Source organism: Macrobrachium rosenbergii, chromosome 56 (genome assembly GCF_040412425.1).
Source record: "Macrobrachium rosenbergii isolate ZJJX-2024 chromosome 56, ASM4041242v1, whole genome shotgun sequence".
NCBI classification, from domain to species: domain Eukaryota; kingdom Metazoa; phylum Arthropoda; class Malacostraca; order Decapoda; family Palaemonidae; genus Macrobrachium; species Macrobrachium rosenbergii.
Window position 1 is genome coordinate 56,746,333 of NC_089796.1, and position 12,528 is coordinate 56,758,860.

General features: G+C 36.3%; 1 protein-coding gene across 6 annotated transcripts in view; it reads left to right on the forward strand.

The window, feature by feature from the left end:
- Window positions 1-12,528, forward strand: part of LOC136836761 (probable glutamate receptor) — a 126,358-nt gene that overhangs the window by 95,019 nt on the left and 18,811 nt on the right. For 2 of the 6 annotated variants that reach the window (XM_067101314.1, XM_067101315.1), the window contains exons 5-14: window positions 55-278; window positions 471-590; window positions 735-893; window positions 3,449-3,539; window positions 5,140-5,413; window positions 5,689-5,906; window positions 7,444-7,624; window positions 8,654-8,753; window positions 8,945-9,074; window positions 9,643-9,822. The exons of the other annotated variants lie outside the window; for them this stretch is intronic. In XM_067101314.1, coding sequence (XP_066957415.1) covers window positions 55-278; window positions 471-590; window positions 735-893; window positions 3,449-3,539; window positions 5,140-5,413; window positions 5,689-5,906; window positions 7,444-7,624; window positions 8,654-8,753; window positions 8,945-9,074; window positions 9,643-9,744 — 1,599 coding nt within the window. In that variant the 3' untranslated portion in view covers window positions 9,745-9,822. Of the gene's footprint in view, window positions 1-54; window positions 279-470; window positions 591-734; window positions 894-3,448; window positions 3,540-5,139; window positions 5,414-5,688; window positions 5,907-7,443; window positions 7,625-8,653; window positions 8,754-8,944; window positions 9,075-9,642; window positions 9,823-12,528 lie in introns of those variants that run through there. 6 annotated transcript variants of the gene reach the window in all.

Genomic DNA, 12,528 nt, shown 5'->3' on the forward strand with positions numbered 1-12,528 from the left:
CATACGTCTGTATTATAACCATGCAATTTTTTAACCAACGACTGTTCTGACTAGGTTCGAAAAACTTCTGGTTACATGACATTGGTTTTGCTGAGTGACCAACAAGATTTCTTGAGAGATTTCATCGACGAAGCCCTCAGAAACGACCTCCTGATGTGGCCCACGAGGCTCTTGGTCGTTACTCGTTTGTCTCATGCGCTTCTTCAGCCCCTCCAGAAATCTCTCTCGGTCATCAATGCTATGGTCATCCTCCAGGAGAGGAGGTCGCAAACGAAAAGGTTGAAGTATATTTGGACACTGTCTTGTCGCCTTTTTTCATTACCGGATTTTATTCTGTGTAAAATGTTAATACAGATCTCAGTGTGTATTTAGAATACACATCTTAGCTATTACCACTGCTATTGGTAAACGGGATTTTCCTACAAAAGGATAGATTAGAAAAATTAATGTTGGCTGTTTGCCTGTCTCAGGTGTGGTGTCTTCATCTACTTACCATACAGCTATCGTATGGTTCAAGTTGCTTCTTGGACACCAGCGTCTGGACTAGTGTACTACTCAAACTTTCAGCCATTTCCTGATAAATTTCGCAAGTATGAAGGCCCTGCGCGTGATCGTTTAAGTAGTTTTCTATATGTAATTTTTTGTTCATGTGACTTTATTCTTCATATTGAATTAAATATATATGTTTATAAAGACGTGATTTTAACGTAGACGTATCGTTACGAATCAAACAGATTAGTGGACGGTGCTGCTCTGAAAGTAGTTGGCCAAAACTTCCCGCCACACGTCGTTGTACGTGAGTTGGCAGCTTCAGGTCAACAGGGAAAACAAGTTGTTTTTTCTGGACCATTGTTAAAGCTTCTGGAGATGCTTGCTTTAAACATAAATTTCACGTAAGTCTCTAGTAGATTGTTTTTAAATTAACCTACACACACACATATATAAATGTGTGTCTATATATCTATATATATATATATATATATATATATATATATATATATATATATATATATATATATATATATATATATATATATATATATACACACACACACACACACACACACACACACACACACACACACACACACACACACACACACTAAGAGGTCTTGGTTTAGGTAAGGAATATGTGTGTATCAAGTGTTATGAGACCATTAGGTGAGAAGTTTGAGAGTACCAGTAGGAGCTGCTTGAGGTGCACATGGACCTAGAATTGGTAGAGTGACAGTTGGAGGGCGTTGATGATTGATAGTGTAAAACATGGTGTTTTAGAGAATTTAAAAGCTTTCATGATGAAAATGATGTTTGGGTTAGGGCATGTAGATATGAGAGTGAATGGTATCGTGTGAAAGTGGATTTGAGACAAAAGCTTGTGTCTTCATGGTCATTAATATTTTTATGGTTGGAATTAAGCAAGAAGTCAGAGAGAGGACATTGGACGTAGGTATAAAAGTGTAGGGTATGAAAATTGGACTTACATGGGGTGTGAAATGGGTGTTTGTAGATGGTATGGCGTTTGCTGTGGATAGTGAAGAGATACTATATAAACTAGTGATAGAATGGGAAAGTGCGAGCAAGAGGATAAAATTGTGAGTAAATATGGTCAATAGTAAAGGGTAAAGCAAACCAGGAAGATGGAGCAGTGAATGTTCATTGAAAGATGTTGATTCATAGTTATTTTAGAGAAAATGTAATGGTAGGACTAGAAGATAGGTGATTCACTTAATACTGGTGACAAGGATTGTAACAGGGTTTGTTCAGATGATCTGCAAGAGTTGGGGATCTCTGTGAAAGTTTGAATGAGCGAAGGGATTGTGGGCCAACTCTCCTTTATGGAATAGAATGGTGGATGTTGAATGTTAGAAAAAGTTTGGAAGCCTGTGTGATGAATTGTTTGTGCAATGTATATGGGGTAATGATGATTCGAAGAGTTAGTAATTAGGAGATAGAAGTGGTCAAAACGGTTGTCTTAGACAAAAACATGAAGAAGAGTGTTTACTCGGTTTGGTCATGTGGAAAGAAAGGAGGAGAACAGGTTGGTGAAAAAGTGTATGATGTGGAAATGTTGGAAGGAAGGAGAGAAAGACCCAGAAAGTCCTGGGCAGATAGAGGGGAAGAAGTACTGAAACAGCAGGACCTTCATATTCGAAAGTCGAGAAAATGTATGCTAGAAATTGGTAAATGGTGACGATGTGTGTGTGCGTATATGCAAGATATTTTAAAGCACTGCTGATAAGCCTACGGTAAATGTGTATGGAACATATAATGTTGTTGAGTGTTTCTACACAGGGGTTTTCATCCATGATTAAACAGGTAAAGTATGAATGAAGCAGTAATCATTGTCTTAGTTTTTCTCGGGAGTCACATGCTGTTAGGGAAATGGTTCAACACGGAAAAAATATCTGTGCATAAATGTAAGCGCACTGCCTGCATTTTAGATTCCTTCCTTTTCGTTCAGAATACAATTGCATATTAACGCTCATTGACTATCCACGTACAAATTTCTTTTCACATACAGTTACACCCCAGAGGATAAATAAAGTTTAACTATATCATGCTTTATTGCTCGTTATTCTAATTCAGTGTTTTATATCACTGATGAAAATTAAGCCAGCTGCAGCAGAGGCTTTTGATTTTGGTTAAGTGTAGTCCGGTTTACACGCACTTACTAAAAGAGTGCTGTAAACTAGGTTGTCTAGGTATTCCAATACACGCTGTGTAGAAAACAAGCTGCGTCGTATTCTTAATAATTGATGAATCCACTAATTACAGGAGACAAAGTTAGTTTAAATTGATGAATGGCGCTATTTCGTTGTTCGTAGTGTATGATTCTTTTATTACCTGTTTTACGCAGCATTTGTTGCTTTCCATATTTATCAAGTATTTTGGTTTTTTGAAACAAACAAAATAATGGCAAATTGAATTCGTATTTTTCTATTTTCCAGTTTAGATGAAGAACTGTTTTTAAATGATCTTTAGAGGCTTTGGAATGTAAACAGCAATTTTAATAATGACCAGTATCTGCTTTGGAATGTAAACAACAATTTTAATAATGACCAGCATCTGCTTTGGAATGTAAACAGCAATTTTAATAATGACCAGTATCTGCTTTTGGAATGTAAACAACAATTTTAATAATGACCAGCATCTGCTTTGGAATGTAAACAGCAATTTTAATAAAGAGCATTATCTACTTTGGAATGCAAACAGCAATTTTAATAATGACCAGTATCTGCTTTGGAATGTAAACAGCAATTTTAATAATGAGCAGCATCTGCTTTGGAATATAAACAGCGATTTTAATAATGAGAAGTAACTGCTTTGGAACGTAAACAGCGATTTTAATAATGAGAAGTATCTGCTTTGGAATGTAAACAGCAATTTTAGTAAAGAGCAAATCTGCGCAATGAACTAGTCACGCGACGTGAATAGATTTTCACTTCAGGTACAACTTACTTCAGCCACCTGATGGGTCCTGGGGATTCCTCTTCCCCAACGGCACGTGGAACGGAATGGTGGGGATGTTGCTTCGGCAGGTAATAAGGCACATCAATACCAATGTATTGACTGTATGTCAGAAAACTATTTTTAGAATCATGATGAGATAAATTTTCATGTCTGTATAATAACTGCCTGGTGAGAGCATTGAGTTAAGGAAAATTCACCGCCAAGAATTCACCGTCAACAAATCTCTGCCGAACGTATTCACTGTGAAACAAATCATCACCAAAAAAGGGAAAGTAAGAATCGTGTGTATGTTTACACGTATTTTGTGATATGTGAAAGATACCGAAGCAAAACTGTGAAAAAGTAAATTCGAGATGTTTTTCGTTTATTTTGTAAAGGATGCAAACATACTGGATAGAAACAATTAAATTAAAGTGTATTTCTGGAAGATAAAAATTTGCTAAAATTTGGAAACACGTTTTAAACAATATATGTGCACATAAAATAATAAGCAATAAGTGTTGAGCCACTCGACGCAAATAGTAAAAAATAACATCATCGTTTGGATCACAGTTCTGAACAAGACTGAATTCGTTGGGCATATTTATTGTTTCTTTGTAGCAGGTTTTTGACCAGCCATATACTGCTTAGTTCTAAGATAATTTAATATTTGTTATTTTTAAATGTAGCTAACGAATTTCCAGATGTTGGGTGCATACAGTCATCTGTCCTTGACTTGCTTGGCGCCACCCTCTAAGTCGGCACTGGCGGCATCCGCAACGTGACTAAGATTAGTCAAAGTAATGACGATTTTGTCACCAACTGTAGACATTCGAGGTTGACTTCGCTTCACTTTATTTTTCTTCATTTTGTTTTTATTTTTAATACATATAATTATCAGCAGGCAATTTTTTCTTTCCATTCTTTGTCTGAATAAACTGAAGATCCATTTCCAAACAAGAGTTTATTAAACATTTATACTAATATCAGAGTGGAAGACTACACTACCTCTGTCTAAACTGAGGCGGTATTTGCTGAGAATCTCAGCTGCTAGTATTCTTGCGCTAAAGCATTAGCTGTCCGGGGTGAGATTTGACACTAAAATCAGAGTAAAAAAACTGTCAAACTATTTGCGTAAATAAATAATAAAAAGAATGTTAGTGATGAATTGGTTGACGGTGATTTGATTGACGGTGAATATGTTTGGCGGTGAATTATCTGGTTACGGGTTATATCACTTGCTGTGTGTATTGCCACGTCTTCCCGATCAAGGTTTTTTTGTTACAGATATTTTAATCAATGTATTTTCTGGCGTAACATCCGTTATAGTGTTACGCTGAGTTATGATGCAAAATCAGTCAATCAGTTTTCCTTCGTCGAGATGCAGTTGACATATTCATCCCATTTAGACTGCAAATTCCTCAACTGAAATAATTATGAAACTGGCATGTCCATTCTTCGAGAGTGAATTAAGACAGTTATATCGTTCAGAAAGTTTGTTTCCTTTTCATTCTGTAACAGCTATTGATTCTTATATTTGTTTGTAAACTTTGTTAACTCTTGAGTAAAGATTATAAGATATGGAATAAGTAGATAACTGAATACCTAAAATTCGATAATTGATCGGATTCTGGATAATGTTATCGGGTCTTATTTTTCTGGAAATTCGTTGCGTGTTTTCTGATGAAGGATGTTGACTTCGGACTTGGCCCTTTCGGAATAACCTACCTTCGAGCGCAGGTCATTGATTTCACGAGCCCTTTGGTCATCGACTACGGCCGCATCCTCGGCAGGAGAGGGGACACTGCAGTCGATCCCTGGAGCTTTGTGATGCCCCTGACATACCCTGTGTGGGCTGGGGTGTTTGTATCGTTTCTGCTTGTTCTGGCCTGCACTGCCTGGATGGCGAAGTATGATTTGGACCCAGACTCTTCTGCATATATCAGTGCAATATTTTTGCAAGGTGAGTTCGTGATTTTCTAAGGCCATCCTGAAACCGGTCTGTCTTTGGAATGATTCTGATAACAGTCTTGATCGATCGAGGCATCTTTATGAACCAGTGAGATGAACTTCAGTATTGTGAAAGTTAGATTGATATTTGAAATCACAAATGATGGGTCAAAAGGCAAAGTTTTGTATGGAAATTGGAGAGAAAAACGAAGGTCGCGAAGTTGGAGAACTAGAAATCAAACGACACACTATCATAATGTACTTAAAGTTTTATATTCATCTCTGCAGATTTAAGGCAATCATCGAGCAGCAGCGGACAAAGAGTGATGCTTGCTGCCTGGCTGATGTTTGTCTTGATTGTAATGCAGTGCTACAGCTCCAACTTGATGTCTCTGTTGGCTGTGCGTCACATCACTGAGCCTTACCAGTCCATTAGAGACATGTTAGATGATCCCAAAGTGACATCGATCTGGTTCGCAAACACTGCCTACATGCAATACTTGTCGGTATGATTGGAAGTAACAAGGCTTTCATTTCATTTCTAATACAGTGCTTCAATTTTTCAATTATTATTACTATTGTTTTTTTTATTACTCACTAGATTGGCTTTTATCACATTTCATTTTGAAAACAGTAGATATTGAAAAACCCTTATTGCAGTGTGTTCACATAATAGAAGCTGAGGATACTCCAAGGAGCAGGAGCAAGGATTAGATGTGGAATAAACGGTGATAAGAAATTTCGACCGAGCATAGAGGTTAGGATGTTTTCCTGAAGTATTGCTCTTAGAGGCTACTGTACAGACGTAGAGGCCATGGAAAATTTCTGCTAAGCGAATGAATACTTGGAGTTTTATAATTGTGTGGAAGGTGGGGGCATGATTTTACAGTGGGAATTATAATCTTTGTGTTAAGGAATGACAGCGTACGTTAAGGTTTGACAGTGCTGTCGTAATTTATTCCAACTGATTTATGTACTAATACGACGTTACTGGCTATGTTTTTGAGTATTTCTCGTAGGTTATTTGTTAATGTAGTTACGTAATAACGACAGAAACTAGGAAAATTGTGATGTTCGATAATGTAGGCGACTTCAGTTTGGAAGTGAATAACATTTATAAAGCATCGGATGGAGGAAACTGCTGACTGTATCACTTGCCGGTAGGGTCGCACGGAAAAAGGGGCTGGGAAGATTAGCTGTGACTATGTGGCAGTATGACTTCTTGATTAACTGGACGACCAGGAACGGGAAAATTGGCTTGGGACTGGAGGTGGTACTTGGTGCAGGTATTTCAGGGACATGTTGATAAAGCTAAAAAAAAAAGGGCGCAGGTTACCGAAAGACAGCTATGTCGTTCATGACATCCTTTTCGCCGGAACTGCTAAATAAGTTGTAGGAAAATATCAGTTTTCTTACTAAATTGCATATAGTGTAAATTACATAAAACAGTCAGATGAACAACTGAGTGGTTGCATGTTTGCTATACGGAGAAATACCCGCACTGTAAAATATGTAAATTTAAATATGTGTGAATGGACGAAATTTAGTGTATTTTATGTACTACTGACTCCTGAAAAAGCAGGAATATTCATTTGTTTTGATTTAAACTTTCATTTTAGAGCTGAAGAAGTGACGTTGAATTTACCCATCTGATCAGATAATAACATAAAGCACTTTAGGTGAATCACACTCATATATGTGTATACACAAGGTTACGAACTCTCTCTCTCTCTCTCTCTCTCTCTCTCTCTCTCTCTCTCTCTCTCTCTCTCTCTCTCTCTCTCTCTCAGTAAAAAAAAGGTAGATGTAAGAAGAAAAATGGTGATAACTGTTAGTTGAAAGTATATTTCATTCAATTTTCAAATTTGTCGTAAGTAGGACAATTTTCAAAGATGGAATTTGTTCACTCATCTAAGATAAACTTTGATCACCCCGATATTACAGACTGCACAAGTTCGGTAGAGTTAGTATTGCTCAAAGCTCCATCTAAAGGAAGTACGTTATTAGCCCGAATGACCATTTCTTAATTCACATTATTCGTAGGCTGTAGATTCGGGGATATTCTACGAAGTGGTGCAGATGGGGAAGAAAGGAAGGATGAAGCAAATCACTCCTTCAGTGTACGAGACTACCGTGAACGACCTGGTCTCCAGGGGCGACCATGTTATGATCAACCCTTTCCTCATCATGAAGATGTTCCTTACGGAGGATTATATGGACAGAGGTGCTCCTCTATGTACTGTTCGTTATACATACATTATATATATATATATATATGTATGTATATATATATATATATATATATATATATATATATATATATATATATATATATATATATATATGTGTGTGTGTGTGTGTGTGTGTGTGTGTGTGTGTGTGTGGCTAACAAAGAAAGATGAAATTGGAGCTATATTCCTCCCGGGAACACTAAACCATAAACATGTTTGTAGATATTTCCCATCGAACCGAAGGAATCTAGCAGCAAAGACGGCTCAGCAAGATCATGATTGTGACAGTTTCCTAACATAGCGATGTATTTTTTAATCCGTATTGGCAGGATAGACATGCCGTCAATTGCTAGCCTATTTTTCTCACGAGCCACAGCTCCTTACGGGACTTGTTGGGAAAATATGGTGAATTCTAATCTGTTAGTTGAGCCTGTTCTCTGGGGTGGTGACAGTATTTAATTGAAGTGCGGTTGTCGCTCGCTTGGTGCAGTTTTGTACTGGAATCTTATTAAATAAAAATTAATGGCAGCACTACCTTATGCCAAATGTTGCCTTGATTAATCTTTTAATGCCTCTGATAAGAATTCTACAAAACGGTAACTATGTAGATAATTATTGCATTTTCATTTGTGGTCACAGTTTCTCAGCCGCTTCTGTGAAAATAAGCAAACTACATTATGCTCGTTTTGGATATAACGTCGATTCCCAGAAAGCTTTCGGTTGCAAGAGTAATCACTTTCTATTTAGAACCGGAGGTTCGAAGAATAGTTATCGTCTTTGAAGCAAAGCTCGAACTTCATGATTTCCGCACACAATAGTAGTTGAAAAAACAATTATTTCATCATGCACTGCTAGAAAAAAGCTCTGAGAATCTAGCTTATCTTTTATGTGACATGAGTAAAGAAAAATTGAATGACTCAATTTCTCATACATTTGTACGACAATTTGGAAGTTTGCAAAATTACCTTTGTGTCTTGTGTCCGTTTTTTTTAAAGAGAGTATCTTTACAATATTTTTGAAAGGAAACTGCAAGTTCTATGTATCCAAGGAGAGCTTTTTGCCACTGACGTTCTGTATGGTGGTCCCGAAGCACAGCCCCCTTCTCGGTCCCATCAACGAAGGGTGAGTTGACCTCCTCTAAGAGATTGGGGATGAGTGGTACATCTACTTCACGTTTTATATTAGTTGAGTATATTAATTCGCTGACACCTAATTACAATATATTTGACTAAGATGTTTTCGAAAAGTATCTGGGCCATAGTTTGTCCTTTTTTTTTTTTGACCGCCACCAGTTCATTTCCTGTCTGTTTTAGAATAAGAGCCGTTGTTGAAGGCGGTATGTACAACTACTGGCTGGATAATGCTTTCGCAAACGCCAAGTCCTGCAGGAATCCCCCTTCCAAGATCACCGTTAAAGAGCCCTTGTCCCTAGCCAATATCTGGGTGAGTTCAGACGTGTTTACCTTTCCTGAGGTAGCATGGTTATGGTGATAGACAGTGATTTAATCTTTTTGGGCGGCATCTCGAAGAAAACTACAAATTGCAATTGTTAGGCCGGTATGTCGAGGTTTAAAATAAATAGTTTCAATTATTCAAAGACAACAAAAGAAAATCGAGTAGTAATAGTTATTATAATGTTTTTAATTGTAATTGTTCAGAGGGAAAGTTTGTGATACAGAAGTATTTAAAGAAGGAACTTGTTATAAATAAATATTTACTAAGGAATTTTTATAACAAATTATTTACAGGGAGAGATGTTTATTTATATTTATTTATACTTGTATGGCTAAAATTATATTTACAATTGTTATGTAGAGGGAATATTTGTGATTCAGAAATGTTTATGGAAAAATCTTGTGATAAATAAATATTTACGAAGGAAGTTTTTGTAACTTGAAATATTTACGGGGAGAAATGTGCTCATAAATATTTTATTGCTGAAATTATATTTGCAAATGTTATGAGAAAAATGAATGATATTTGTACAGAGTTATGATGAATTTGCTTCCAGGGAATGTTTGCTCTCCTCGGGGTAGGTTACGGAATCGGCTGTCTTGCCTTCGCTCTCGAGCTCTTATCGGCAAAATGTTCTTGTTATCTTGGACGTTGGTGACGACGCTCCGTGAATTGTAAACGAGTTTGTCATTCGAAGAGTTCTGTATGCCAGCAATAAACGCATAGCTATATGTCATTTATTTTTATTATTACCCCTCACGAGATCGACAATAGTATATTAGTCTTGATTGCATAGCCGTATCAAAATAATACTTGGTGTCATATAATCACAAATCACTCACACGGACATATATATATATATATATATATATATATATATATATATATATATATATATATATATATATATATATATATATATATATTGTATATATTATGCATTTATATAACATGGTGTTTCTTGTTGGTTGGGGATAATGAAGAGACGCTTCAAGTGTGGTATCAGCATCGGACCATTTTAAATAGAAAGAAATTCAGACGTGTGAATGTTAGCACGAGTAAGGTGATGATGTTAGCCCCAGAGGAAACAAGGAGCAATAAATGAAAACATGAATGGTGGAAGATTGGAGGTCGCTGGTTGGTATAGGTAAATAAAACATGACCGTGTGAGGAGAGAAAAGAGGAAATAAGCAAGGAAGGTAGCAGGGACATAAAGTGCGGCACGAATAAAGGAAAACATCAATACATCCCTCAGAGTGAAATTTTAAACAGTGTTGGTTAAGGCCACCAAACAGCATGATCTTTCATCTAATGACTGGTTTCTCTTACTATATCTTTTAGCTGTCTTTCACCCTTGTATCCTTTCTAACAGCTTATCAGTATCACGTGAAAATTTTTTGGTCAAGTCGATTGTCTTTCACTGTGTCTAAACTAAAGGCCCAGGTTCTTACCTGGTCGGGCAGATGCATATATTTGTTACGATTCCCTTTGGATGTAAGTTTTTCTCAACGTATAGGGAATTCGATTTTAAGTGGTGTTTATGGCTTAATATTTGTGAGCATAGAAAGCTCCTTTATACACACACACACACATATATGTATATGTATATGTATATGTATATGTATATATATATATATATATATATATATATATATATATATATATATATATATATATATATATATATATATATAACCAGGCAGCGTGAAGTAGACAGCATGAAACATAATTCACTTTATTCCTTATACAGCGACGTTTCAGGAAATGTCTCATCATCCAGGCTAAAATCAAAGATAAAAAACTGGATGATGAGACATTGGTCTCGGAAACGTCGCTGTATAAGGAATAAAGTGAATTATGTTATCCATGCTGTCTGCTTCCACGCCACCTGGTTTTGTACTGCTGAGATAGCCTCACCGTCATGTTGAATTATATATATATATATATATATATATATATATATATATATATATATATATATATATATATATATATATATGTGTGTGTGTGTGTGTGTGTGTGTGTGTGTGTGTGTGTGTGTGTGTGTGTGTGTGTGTACTGTATGTATATGTGTGTGCGTTGGTTTTAAGAGTATTACTCTCAAATATTTTAGTAGCTGCCAAAAAGAGTGACGTTTGATAATTCACATTCTGATGAGTAAGATGTACAGTACACTGGTAGTAATTGTGAGACATAATATGAAGCAAACTTCATAGGTGGAATTCACTGAAATACGAAATTCCGGCCAGTTCCTTAGGACCGGTACTTAAGGATAGCTAGTACCGTTAGTTTGATATGTTCTTCAAAAGATGAGGTTAACAAAGAGGAAGAAGAGACCGTTGTTTCTAATTAGAGAAAAGTATTCACTTAAATTCTTACGTATACATGTTGTACACACAATACTGCTCGTTTTACCAAGTGTGCCATGCGCACCTGTTCTGACCAATCGATGTGGCTCCAGAATGCTAATCTTTTCCGCAGTGTCAAATGACTCGAAAGGCCACTGCCTAATGAACTGTCTCCTTGAGGTCCCATTGGACCTGGAAACGCACGACTTGGTAAACTCCTCCCATTTGGTTTCATCCGCACGAAGCCAATATAGACTTCGGCTGTGAGGGGTTTTATTCTCACTGGCGTCAGGAGCTATTCAGAAGAAGTGTTCCTCTCTGTCTAGCCAACTTTTCTGGGTAAGAGTACTCCTTCGCTTTCAGGTTTTTGTTATTTCTAAGAGGTTTACCTTTCAAAATCAACATTATGGTTGCTCAGTTGCTAGATTCTTATAGTATATATTTTACATCTTACTGTAGAATTTACATGTAAAATGGGTTTAGTTTATTTTCTTTTCAATATTTAAGTCAAACCTGCATCACATGAACGCTTTTTAAACATTTATTGAAAATATATGAACTTTCAATGGGTACTGATTGCATTTGTATGGTTTTCATGATCTCGTTTTGTACTAGAAGATTGACAGTAATTTCATAAAATTGTGTTCACTAAATGCTAAAGGTTCTTGTTGAATTTATGGGTAAAGAAAACAGATATTTTCCCTACACGATGATATTAAAGAGACATGAAAAAATGATTGTGTTTATTATAAAGTTACGATATATTGCTCAAAGTTCAAGTTTATGCCTATTGTCTGTGGCGGATGGAATATTCCAGCTGTATATATTAATTCATGGTATTATAATACTTTTTTGTGAAATAACAGAGCAGATAATAACCTTTTCCAAGGTCGAAAATAATGATGTTGGAAATAACTGTAATGGAACACGTGTCTCTCTCTCCAATTCATAGCCCTTGAAATTATGGAAAAGCAAAAACAGTCTAATCCTTGACGTCTTAAATCTGTTTAGTATTTTTAATACGTTTATCGCCAAGATAAACTATTTAAAAGAAACTTGGCCGAAATGGTTTAGCCATTACTTCTTAGTCCACC